This window comes from Hyperolius riggenbachi, chromosome 12 (genome assembly GCF_040937935.1).
Source record: "Hyperolius riggenbachi isolate aHypRig1 chromosome 12, aHypRig1.pri, whole genome shotgun sequence".
Lineage (NCBI taxonomy): Eukaryota > Metazoa > Chordata > Amphibia > Anura > Hyperoliidae > Hyperolius > Hyperolius riggenbachi.
The window spans coordinates 24,937,221-24,950,040 of NC_090657.1; the positions used below are offsets into that span (position 1 = coordinate 24,937,221).

The 12,820-nt window shown below is 44.2% G+C and overlaps 1 protein-coding gene across 11 annotated transcripts in view; it reads left to right on the forward strand.

Annotated features, from left to right (window-relative positions):
- Positions 1-12,820, forward strand: part of TANC2 (tetratricopeptide repeat, ankyrin repeat and coiled-coil containing 2) — an 897,702-nt gene that overhangs the window by 854,409 nt on the left and 30,473 nt on the right. For 10 of the 11 annotated variants that reach the window (XM_068263005.1, XM_068263006.1, XM_068263004.1 and 7 more), the window contains 3 exons: positions 5,467-5,642; positions 11,851-11,983; positions 12,712-12,741. In XM_068263005.1, coding sequence (XP_068119106.1) covers positions 5,467-5,642; positions 11,851-11,983; positions 12,712-12,741 — 339 coding nt within the window. The remainder of the gene's footprint in view (positions 1-5,466; positions 5,643-11,850; positions 11,984-12,711; positions 12,742-12,820) is intronic. The other variant, XM_068263008.1, reaches the window with a different exon arrangement.

Sequence of the window (12,820 nt, forward strand, 5' to 3'; positions counted from 1 at the left end):
TTCGCTAAAATCCGACGTGTGTATGGGCCTTAAGTGTGGGATAAAGATCTGGCATGCTGGATCTTTAGCGACAGCTGACTGACTCCTGAGCACATTACCCTCTTTTTCACCCCGACTTCCAGAAGCTCCACATCTTTCTGCCACGCTCCATGGTAACAGACACATTGGAATTCTCTAGACTAGTGATGTGTCTGTACAGACCTTGACCACAAACTGTTGCCTGCGGTATCTACTCCAGATCCCAGCGGGTGACAGTCTTCAAAAATGTGTATATGGCTTTATTGTTTCCAATTGATTGCTCTGCTGACAACATGACTCTTCTCAGAGATAAAGCACTCACACATGTTCAAATCTTACTAGATTGATGCAGATTTACTAGAATAAATATTGCAAATCTATACAACTTAAAAATAGACCAATCAGAAGCTTCCACTGCAAGATTTACATTTACAATAGATTTTCATAATTAGCATAATTTCCAATTATCTCAAATGTATTTGCACCTCAGTGATAATCCTTACTGACTAATGTAGACTTTGGTACATTTGGCAAGACATTTAATGAACTCAATACGAACACTGCTGGAACTAGTGTGTAGTTTAAAACACACACACACACACACACACACACACACACACACACACACACACACACACACACACACACACACACACACTACACACTACACACTACACACACTACACACACTACACACACTACACACTACACACACACAGACAGACAGACAGACAGACACACAGACACACACACACACACAGACACACAGACACACACACACACAGACACACACACACACAGACACACACACACACAGACACACACACACACAGACACACACACACACAGACACACACACACACACACACACACACACAGACACACACACTGCACACACACACACAGACACACACACTACACACACACCGACACACACACAGACACCACACACACCACACACACACTGTATATGTATGAAAAGAATGCCTTTGATGTAAGTCCACATTCCCAAAATAGGTCCACTAAGTCTGCTCACAGCTATTTAAGGGCCACAATGAATCTGCCTCATGGCACTATGGAGCTCGGCTAACTTTGTGTGCACTAAAGAGATAAAAGCCTGAAGCCCACTGCCTAATTTTAATAAAAACTGCTCAAGGCACGGCACTTTATCACCCTAACCACTAATCATACTCCTAACTTTAAACAAATAAGCTTTGTGTCCCCTTGTCAAGTCCTACACATAAGAGAACCATAGTTGACGTGACACAAACCACTTCCTGGACCTGCAAATAGATAGGAATCTCAAACACATCGTATGCTAGGTACACACGATGCGTTTTTCCTGTCGTTTTTCCATTCGATCGATTTTCAACTCGTTATTCCCGCTCAATTCTCTTACCTTTTCTTATCAATTTCCACTCACTTCTGAGAAATTGAGCAGTAAAACAAAAGTAATATCGGACATGACGGAAATAATCTATCGAAAGCAAAAACGTATCGTGTGTACCTGGCATTAAACTGTTCCCTAATCAATTTCTGGAGAGGACATCCAAACTATCAAAGGACTACACATACTATCCCCCCCCCCCCCCCCCCTTACTTACTGACACAAACATACTTGCTGACATAAATCCAACAAGTATGAATAGTTCTTGTGCCCCTTTTAGGTATAAAAGGGCTAAGTTGGCTTTATCAGAGAGCAGGAAATCACTAGATATCTCCTACACCTGATCCAAATAACAAAAGTTAATGATGCTGCTGTCACTTGAGACAGGGAAACTTGGTTTCCTGGAAATACCGGTTTAATCTTCTATGCAAATGGGGCTTCCTGACCTGGGTTGGGGACTTTTTTTTTTACCAGAATCCACAATCCAGTGTTCAATATCTCCGAGTTTTGATCCTTTCTGTTGAACATATCACATGACACTCAACAAGGGTGCCCACTTTCACCATCCCGATTAGCATTTGCAATAGAACCAGTAACTTCATGATATAAATACAGACAGGGCTGGATTTCTAGAATGGCCACAAAGGCCCGGGTCTTAGGCAGCTGCAGCCCAAGGGGGCACCTGGACATGAAATAGGGGTTGCTACATAGGAAAAAGAAGGCTGCAAATGGGGAGAAACACAAAAAGGGCAGCTAATGTCTGAGAGTTTTATATGAAAGATCCCCATCTTTCATATAAAACTCTTGGACGTTAGCTGCCCTTTTTGTGTTTTTCTCCCCATTTGCAGTAAATGGATGATACGCATGGAAGAGGGGGCTTCATATGGAAAAAGAGTCGTAATGCTCCACTGGGAAGGGGAGCCCCAACATACTTGGCCTAGGGGCAGAAACAGTATAAATCTGGCCTTGAACACAGACTGGTATAATGGTTTGAAGTACCATACAGCACTTGTAAGATATGCCTGTAATAGCTAAAATTGGCTATCATTCATAAAGCATTCCCGCATGCGGTATTGCTGAAAACAGCTGACTTTACCGAGCACTTAGCAAAGTGTCCATTCATAAAAGCTGTTTCCGCATGAAAATCTGACATTCCCGAGCAGAGCGATAAATTACCGCCTTGTGCGGGGATTATCTCAACACATGTCACTTACTGTATGTCAATTCATAAAGATTAGAGCAGGCCGGTTTCAGGACGGGGAATACCGCTCCCTTAGAAGAGGCGATAAGCATGCAGATAACAGCTAAGTTAATGGAGACAGACCTCACAGGCAGCAGCAGTGAGAGCAGAACAAAAAAAGGCATTCCGGAATACCCAGGCTGTGTTTTTTAACCCCTTGGGTACCTGTTTTCAGATAAATTTCACATCGGAAAGCCTGCATGTGTAACATTTCTTGAAGTTCTATGCTGTGGCAATTAAATTGATTGTTTAGAAAGAGTAATAGACAGATTCAGCGCAGATTCGGGGCAAACAAAGGCAACTTTTAAAAAATGCACATGTAAAGGGAAGCTGCGGCTGCCTCTTTTATAGTAACGCTGTCTGCACAGAGAAAATGTATCAACTCGGCAGCTTTTCATGTTACGCAAACATACCGCCAGCCTAGTTCGGGAAATCACCGCACTGCTATCACAACTGTAAACATTTTTATCAATGAGCACACAGAAGTCTAAAATACCGAATGCCGTATTTTCCCACCTGGATTTTGTTTACCGAACACACTTTTATGCCATTATATTAACAGTGGCTAATCTAGTTATTCCTTCCACTATTCTTCCTTTCTAAACTTGTCTCTGTATTCACAAACGTAACCTCCCATGTGCCACTCTCAAGGTTCTGCAGTCCTCATTTGCCTTTCAGTGGGAACAGGATAAGTTGCTTTACTTTGGCATTCTTACAACAGACACATGCTAAACCGTGTGCAGTGGAATATACCCTAAGCTGTTCTCAGATCACAGGCACTTGATAGAATGCTGAAAACAATTTTTCACCTCATCGCCGAGGAGATGACTGTATTCCCTAAATTGGTTTATACCTTCAGGGTTCTCCTGGTCCAGGTCCCTACTCAGACCTCAAGGCTATGATTTGTATGGTGTCCTATAAACCCCAGGTTGTAGGACTAAATTGAGATGAGGGGCTATGTCTTCCTATTACGATGTACTACCAGGCTGCACAGAAAGGCCAAGCAACAGCCTGATATGGAGGTAAAAACCCTTACTCCTCGAGGGCGGTCGAGGTGGCTGCGCCCCTTTGGCATTCCAATGACAACTTAAACATGCGCTGTGGAGAACAATCCCTGGTAACTCTTAGTTCAAATATAGTAAAAAGAAACGATGATGTCTTCAGGCAGTGGTACCCAACACCCGATAAAACTGCAAAATATAGACCAGACAATAGTGTTGGTTGCTTTCAAGGCTGAAAAGATCCTGGGACCCTTCTCCACAATTGGTGGACCTGCCCCAAGGCTCACCAACTTGGGATATAAATTTGCTAACTAATCTATACAGTACTAGAAGAGAAACTGAGCAGATTCCCTGCAGAAGCATTACTGGGAAGAACCCCCCAACCCTGAGTTTTCCGTGGTTTATAAGTGAGTCCTCTAATGATCGAATAGCTAGGTTCTCAACATGTGGCTTGCTTACTTCTGCAATCTTTGGGGTTGGCTTTAAGGGATACTTGAAATTGTCATCTATTACAGTGAGTATTGTGATTTAAAAAAAAAATCTGGTATAAATAAGCTTTATTATGGAATAGTTGAAATATCTAAAAACAATATGTCTATATTTGTGTCAAAGTTGCTTGAGATGATGATATGCTTAATAGAGAGTGCTGAGCAAACATCACTAAGAGGTACATGTTGTAACAAACATTCTGCCAAACAGTTAATAGGGTGGTATCCTTGTGTTACAAGAGTCATAACTGTGTTAATGAAGTCCTTACAAATCCTATTTGTTAATATTCATGCTTTGTGACTAGGGGACATATAGATGAAATGCTTTCAAAGCATAATAGAAAACTGTTACATGTAATTCCTGCATTATTTTCCACCTTTCCCTATCGTGTTTTAAATAGGAACTGTAGTGAAGCTAACATAATGAACAAAATTGCTTTGCGGTTTACAATTTTCATTTATAGATTTAGTCAGTGTCTGCCAATTGTAAAATCTTTCCTCTCCCGATTTACATTCTGAAATTTGTTACTGGTGGGGGCATCTTTAGTTCTGTCAGGTGATCTGTGTGGAATGTTCTTTACTGGGAGTTCAGTCAGTGCACAGAGGGAGATATTGCTTGCTTGGCAGTGGTGAAAAGCCGTTATTTCCCATAATGCAGCGAGGTTCAGCAAACTGTCAGAACCATTGTCATGACATCACACTGTGGGAGGGGTTTCACCACAATATCAACAACACAACCCCCCCCTCCTCCACACCGTAATTGCCTACTGATTGGAATGAAAGGCGTAATTGGCTACTGATTGGAATGGTTAAAGGATACCCGAAGTGACATGATGAGATAGACATGTGTATGTTCAGTGCCTAGCACACAAATAACTATGCTGTGTTCCTTTTTTTTTCTCTGTCTGAAAGAGTTAAATATTAGGTATGTAAGTGGCTGACACAGACAGGAAGCGACTACAGTGTAACCCTCACTGATAAGAAATTCCCCTTTTTATCTCTTTCTTGCTCTCAGAAGCCATTTTCTGCTAGGAAAGTGTTTTATAGTTGGAATTTCTTATCAGTGAGGGTCACACTGTACTCACTTCCTTCAGGACTGAGTCAGCCACTTACATACCTGATATGTAACTCTTTCAGACAGAGAAAGAAAAAAAGGAACACAGCATAGTTATTTGTGTGCTAGGCACTGTACATACACATGTCTATCTCATCATGTCACTTCGGGTATCCTTTCAATCCTTGGTTACAGTTCTACTTAAAGCAATATCTATTTGATATGTTAGTAATAGTGTGCGTTTAGTCCCGGAGAGATGACGTTTTTGTGTCTTACAGGAGCTTCCATAGGCCTCATGGATAAGGAGGGTCTGACATCTCTAAGTTGGGCCTGTCTCAAGGGGCATCTTGCTGTTGTGAGATCACTGGTGGAAAGTGGTGCGGTCACTGACCATGCTGACAAAAATGGACGGACACCTCTGGATCTCGCAGCCTTCTATGGAGATGCTGAAGTGGTGAGTAAATCTTGTGCTAGATCAATCTGACCTAAAACATCCATACACAGTAAGTTGGAGGCTGTGCAATGTTTTAATACTGATTAGAGCAGAGAAAATTGATACAATCAATACTATTTGTACCTTCTTGCACTCATCTCTAATTGTGATTGGCGAATCAGTTGATTGTGAAGCTAAGCACACAGATCAGGTAAACAGCATCATCCATCCTTTTATAGACTTCATGATATTCAAAATAGTGATTGCATTGCCACTGCCACGGGATTTGGATCTGTACGACGCAGTGCAAAGCTGTGAGGCCATTTCTCGTGTATCGCTGCAGCCCCCTCCAAAACCCCACACTGGCCTCAATTCACGGAGCATTATCAAACGTTTATCAAACACTTTATCAAACGTTTGATAATTTACCTCATGGGTAAAATCTCACTAAGGTGTTATATATTTGTTGAACGTTTTATCAGTAAAACATTTGATAAATATATAACACTTTAGTGAATTTAAAATGAGATTTTACCCATGAGGTAAATTATCAAACGTTTCAGTGTTCTCCCCAGAAATCTTTGCCAGCCGGGTGGCATGAAAAAGTAGCCGGGTGGGGAAGTAAGGGAGTGGAGGAGAGGGTCACGTGGGGTGGGTGGGTGGGTGATTGGTTTGCTGGGGAGTTGGGACAAGTGTGTGTTTGTAGAGCAGGGGTCTCAAACTCAATTTACCTGGGGGGCCGCAGGAGGCAAAGTCAGGATGAGGCTGGGCCGCATAAGGAATTTCACAATCGCGGCGCATCGCCGCCTCTGCCCGCCCCTCTCACTCTTCCTCACAAAGAGGGGCGGGGAGAGGCGGCGATCCGTGTGGCGATTGACGTCAGGAGGGGCAGAGCTTTTAGCTCTGCCCCTTCCAGGAAATGCCGGCGGATTGCCCCCCGGGCGATTTGGGGGCTCTGCAGCCCTCGTTTAGCGGCGGGGATGCGGCGGATTACTTGGGAGCACTGAAGCGAACTATAAGGAAGCTTTTGCCGGCGAGGGCCACAAAATATTGTATCAAGGGACGCAAATGGAGTTTGAGACCCCTGTTGTAGAGGATCACAAAAAGTGTCAGGTGGGGTATTTTGATCACCCTGGGTAATACTAGGTGAGGGAGAAGGTTGCGCCGAGTGCTACTGGATGTGGGTGGAGATAATACCACTGACAGCTATCAGGTGGGGAGGGAGATCTCACCCTTGGTGCAGGTGTTGTGGGTGAGGGGTTCATACTAGATGCCTCACACTGTGTTGCTAGTGGATTGAGTGTACATGACTGGCTGCTGCAAATGGACAGGGAACCATCTTTCTTTGGGTTGTATGGAGGAGGGGTCTCGCACTGTGTGATATATCAGCTCCTCCCTGGCTTGCATAGGCAGAACAGACCCATAGGAGTCCAGGAAAGATTTATTTATGATTATGAAGGATTGCAGTCAGGACACAGGACTTTCAGGACACAAGCACACATATATAACAAGAGAGCTATGTGCTCCCACAGCCACTGGCTCTCACACAGTTAAGTCTGCAGTTTACATTGTGGCTGACTCCACACAGCATTCCATCTCTCACCATGACCTGCCCGGGATCCTCCTGCTATAAATCACAGCCCACCACACTTCTCCATCCTGCTGTCAGCTCCCCTATGACTCCAGCACGTGTTTCTCCCCTGTGCTATAAATCACAGACCACCGCACTGCTCCGTCCCGCTTTATACGCTGAACTTCGTGCACATAAATTAACACGTTCAGCCGGTCAATGATTGCGCTCTGCCTGCCTCTAGTCTCTGCCCAGCACATCCCCACACAGCTTATACACACTACACAGTCACGAGCCTAGTCTGGACTCTGCAGTGACAGTCGGCAGCTAGCGCTATGGTCACACCTCTTACCATGCGCTGAGCCAATCAGTGCAGGAGCTCGCCCGGGAAGCACGAGATCTCATGTGCAGAGGGGAAGAAGCACATCCTGACAGCCGGGCACTTGTCAGTAAAGAGTGCGGCTCGCAGTGACAGAGATTTCATCAGCCGGGCGGTAACTTATCTTACCTGGGCGCTCCGCCCAAATGATTGATCCTGGGGAGAACACTGCGTTTGATAAAGTGTTTGATAAACGTTTGATAATGCTCTGTGAATTGAGGCCACTGACTCCACTACCAGCATCGCTACTACAGAGATCTAGTGTTCCTGACAATACATAATCAGATATTAAACAATTTAATAGGTTTGTGTTAGATTCTATGCTTGTACAGTGTATGCCTGGGCTGAGCAAGTCGGGGCTGAGGAACTCCTCCCACCGTTGCTCGTATTGGACTTCCAATCGACTCTCTGACTGGCCACATGTTCATCGGTGGTGGAAGTTTTGTAAAAGGCCTATTATGTATGTAGAAAAGATAACAATCACAGCTGGACATATTGCACAGAAAACCTCTATACACAGGGACACACATTTTTAGTACATTTATTAATACGTTTGGATCTTCTGATAAACTATAGCTTGGTTATTTCAGGCATTGCTTTAATTCTTTTTGCGTTAGTCAGATAACCATGATATACGTTACACCGCAAGAAGGTATATGGACGTTTCCCCTAAATATCCATGGATACTTAGTGCATTAAATCGAGCAATCCAGTTAGACACACATTTACTGAGAAACTGTATCTTTCAGTGAGAATGTATGATAATAAGATACAATCTTTGAAACAGAATGGTTTGTCAGATTTCTGCCCTGCTCCCGTCACCTGTTAGTTCTGCTATTCTGAAATGGAAATCTCTTGAAGCAACAGTTCAACCATGAAACCGCTGTCACACAAGGTAGCAGAACAGGACCCAGGAGTGCTGATGTACATAAAAATCATCTGTTCTCCATTTTAGCACTTTGTACGGAGTTCAGATTGCATCTGGAGCAATGTCACTACAAGAGCAGTTTATTCTGACATTTAGGCTACATTCACACTAGCAACTGGGAGTGTTGGGAATGAATGCCGTAAGAGCCTTCAAAGAAGGAATCAAGAGTCCACAGGAACACCTAAACTGCCTCAAATATCATGAGCCGGCTATCACGAGGATATCTTTATTAGCCACTCTAGGCAATAAAAATAAGTAAAACCAAAGGGCTATGCTGCCTAACCCTTTGGTTTTATTGCCAGGAGTGTCTAATAGAGATTATTTTACTACACTCTTTAGGTATAGTTGAGGCAGTTTTGGTGCTCCTGTTGAATAGTCAGTTTGAAAATCTTTTCCTAGCCGTTGTCCACCCCTTCAGCTGGTAAGTGCCTCTACAGTCAGTAAGCATGACCATTATAAACTTAAGCCCGGGAACGCCCACCCCCTTTGAATATTAGAGTGAACATAGCACAGCAAACAAAGCCACTGGGGATAGAATAGCATATCACTCTTAAGGTGCCCATACACTCGTCAGATTGGCAGCAGATAGATAAGAAATGCATCTGATGATCTATCTGATGCGTTTTTAGAACATTTTTTACCAGGATAGAAATCCAATAGATTTCAGTTTGAAATCTATTGAAATTCGATCTGATGGCATTTTTTTGCCATCAGATTTCCATTAAGGCCAATGAAAACTGATAAGCAATCTCATCAGATCGACCTAAATTTTCCACCCTGCAAGTTCGATGGAAATCCATCGAAATCGATCGAAATCGGCCGTCGATCGGTCGATTGGCCAACCGATTTGCGATCGATCGATCGGCCAGAAAATCGGCTGAGTGTATGGGCTGCTTTACTGTACAAGCACAGATTCACCTGGCTTGCAACAAACCCCATTTATCCAGAACTGTTATCCAGAAGTCTCTAGCAACCAGAAAAAATAATCATGGCCTTGCAATATGCTTAAAGAGAACCCAAGGTGGGGTTCTAAGAATATCTGCACACAGAGGCTGGGTCTACCTATACTGCCCAGCCTCTGTTGCTATCTCAATCCCCCCTAAGTTCTCCCTGCACTCTGCTGTCCCCCATAAAACACAGCCGCGCTGCTGACACGCAGCGGGCTGTGTTTACCTATGTAGTGTCACTCTCGCCGCTTTGTGAGGGCATAGTAGAGTGCAGGGGGAACTTAGGGGGGATTGAGATAGCAACAGAGGCTGGGCAGTATAGGCAGACCCAGCCTCTGTGTGCGGATATCATTCTTAAGCCGCATCTACACGAGTAGATGCGGCCGCGATGCTCCTTATCAATCGAGCCGCTGATGCGGCTCGATTGATAAGATCCGACAGGACGGATCTCCGCACCGCTGATTCCCTGCTCGCTCCCCGCGAGGGGACAATGGCAGGGAATCGAGCGGAAGATAAGCGGCGCCGGCGGGGACAAGCGGGGAATCGAATGCGGAGCGGGGACGCGGCGGGCACGCGGAAGAGGCGATCCGGCGGCTAATCGAGCCGCCGGATCGCTACAACCTCTCCCCGTGTAGACGGGGCTTAAGAGCCCCACCTCGGGTTCTCTTTAAAGCTACTTTTACACTGTTTTATGCAGTAATAAGCCAGTTACATTACGCATGTCTTTTTGTCTTAATTTGTTTTTGATTACTGTATTTCATTTTTAAAACAGATTTCATGGCATGTATATAGAGTGCGATATAGCGCTGTTTTTTAGCTAGGCCTATTGAGTCTCAAGCAACCAGCAAGCACACTTATCTATCATTAGCCGATCCCCGTCAGTGCCGGATAATGGGGTTTCATTGCATAGACCAGAAACTCCACATAAATTTGCACAGAACACAGTTTCGGTACCACTGATTTAGAGCAGCCATTAATTATACTTTGTAAGGGCTACGATGCTTTAACAGATTGATCATTCAAAATATGTGGGATATCTTACTAATAGAATTTAGAGTATAGTGTTATGATTCTCTAAATCAATCAATTAACTGCATTTGATCCATTGCAAGAGACCGGCCAATGAGATGCAAACCGTTCCAAGCTGAAGCAGGATTATGTAAACTTTGTATGCAAATGTATGCAACTTGAAAATGAATCGATAAAGTGGAATTTGATTCGTCCATTTTCAAGGTGTGTACAAAATTAGTATAATCCTGCATCACCTCGAGATTATCTATCTCATTAACTATCTCTAGATGAGATGAAATAATTGGACATGGGTGCTGGTAAAAATGATTATGGATGTGATTATCTTGCTCTTGATCAAGCAGAAGAAAGCCAGTGAATGGTGTCTGGTTTCAGCCGGTTCATCTAAGTTTAAACTACAATTCTAGAGAATATTTAAAGGTGATTAGCTCATTAACAGTTTCAATAGTTATCTCGTTTCAAATAAGTTCACTGCTTTTGAGCTCAGTTGGCAGAACTCGTTGTGCTGTAAATTTATGGAATGCTTTGATATCTCCCTGCTTACAGAAACTATAGCAGAAGTCCTCTGTTACTGTCTCACACTGCCCCCTAGTGACAAGTGGTCATAAAAGCACATTATAGAAGTACGAGTTAGAAGAAAGGAGCTGTAACAATTAAGAAATACAAAATGTGCTAAAATAGGCCTGGAGTACTTGCTAGCCTCTAAATAAATTGGCTACTAAAGGGTTAACCTTCCTGGCGGTAAGCCCGAGCTGAGCTTGGGCTATGCCGCGCAGGAGGATATCTCTGCCCCTGGTGGGGCGATTTGCCCCATTTAAAGTGCTGTGCGCGCAGCTAGCACTTTGCTAGCCGCGCGCACAGCTTGATTGCCGCCGCTCTGAGTTCAAGGCAGCGCTATGGGCTGGATCGGAGGCGTCTGATGTCAGGACGTCGGCTGACGTCCATGACGTCATTCCGATCGTCGCCATGGCGACAGGAGAAGCCAAACAGGGGAACGTGTTATATATGCGTTCCCCTGTTTGCTATTGATGCCGGTGACAATCGCACTAGAGGGAAACATGCGCTCTCTAGTGGTGTTTCATGTAGCTACCACTCTGGTAGCTTTACATGAAACAAAAAATTGTTTTTTTTCTGCCTATGTGGCAGAAAAAATTAACCGACAGGAGGATTAAGCTACTCGACAGAACTTTGATAAAGTGTCTGATCATGCTATGGAATTGCTTAAAAATTAGATTGTGTACATCATTAGAGTCAGAATTAACAGGAATGGCGTTTTGGAAAATGGTGTCCTATTGCAGGTTTGTTTCCTGGTTTTCTGTAGTTCTATTGCAGTCTTCTCTTCCACTGATGCACGTATGTCTCTTGTCTATCTGTAGGTCCAGTTTCTTGTGGATCATGGTGCTATGATTGAACACGTGGACTACAGTGGAATGCGTCCGCTGGACAGAGCAGTAGGTTGCAGGAACACTTCTGTTGTTGTTGCCCTTCTAAAGAAAGGAGCCAAAATAGGTAAGCGGCAGCTGTAATCTGCTACTATCTTCCCCCGTCCCCCCCTGTCCCCCAGCAAATGCAGGTGTCCAGATGTTAAGTTCCCCATTGTGTTAAATGTCATTATAACTAGGCTTGCATGTTTGTCAGCTTCAGCTCAGTACTGTGGAACTTTGAGAAATAAGATCTCTTAGCACCCCTGTTTTCCAAAACCAGAACAGCGACTGACTGGCTTGCCAGTTTGCCATAATGAGTGTTTTAATGCCTAGAACAGCAGAGCGAGATCCCTTATTAAAGCCAATTCTGCTGGACTCTTTGTCGCTGTGTGTTTTAATGTCCATCACTCTGGTTAGCTGCGTCCCTCACTGCCCCGTCTCACTGCTGCTTGTTGATGATCTGCTGCTCAGACATTAAGCTTCTGTGCTTGCTGCTCTCTCACTCCTGCTACATGGTTTGTTTTCTCTCCTCCGTCACTCCATCTGTTTATCGCCAATGCTCCCTCTTTCACTTCCTGCCTCTGTTGCTTTTTCACACCACTGTTCCTTCCTGTTCTACCTGTTCCTGCTGTCTGTCTTTTGTTTTTTCCACTCCAAACCACTTGTTGCTTTTGCCTTTATCCCTTATCCCTTTACCCTAACTTTCCAACGTCCTCCATCTCCTGCCTATCCTTTGATTTCCCTCCTGGACACTCCTCTTCCTCTCTCTCCTCTGTTTTGTTATGAATTCTGACCTCCTTTGCTGCTTTTAAGGCTGTCAGACCTTACCGAGCCGCCCCAAAGGTTAGGACTTGCTCCTTTCTCACAGCTTTGCTCCGCATGCCTTACTCACCACCTGTGCACACGGAATAAGCACTAGGAC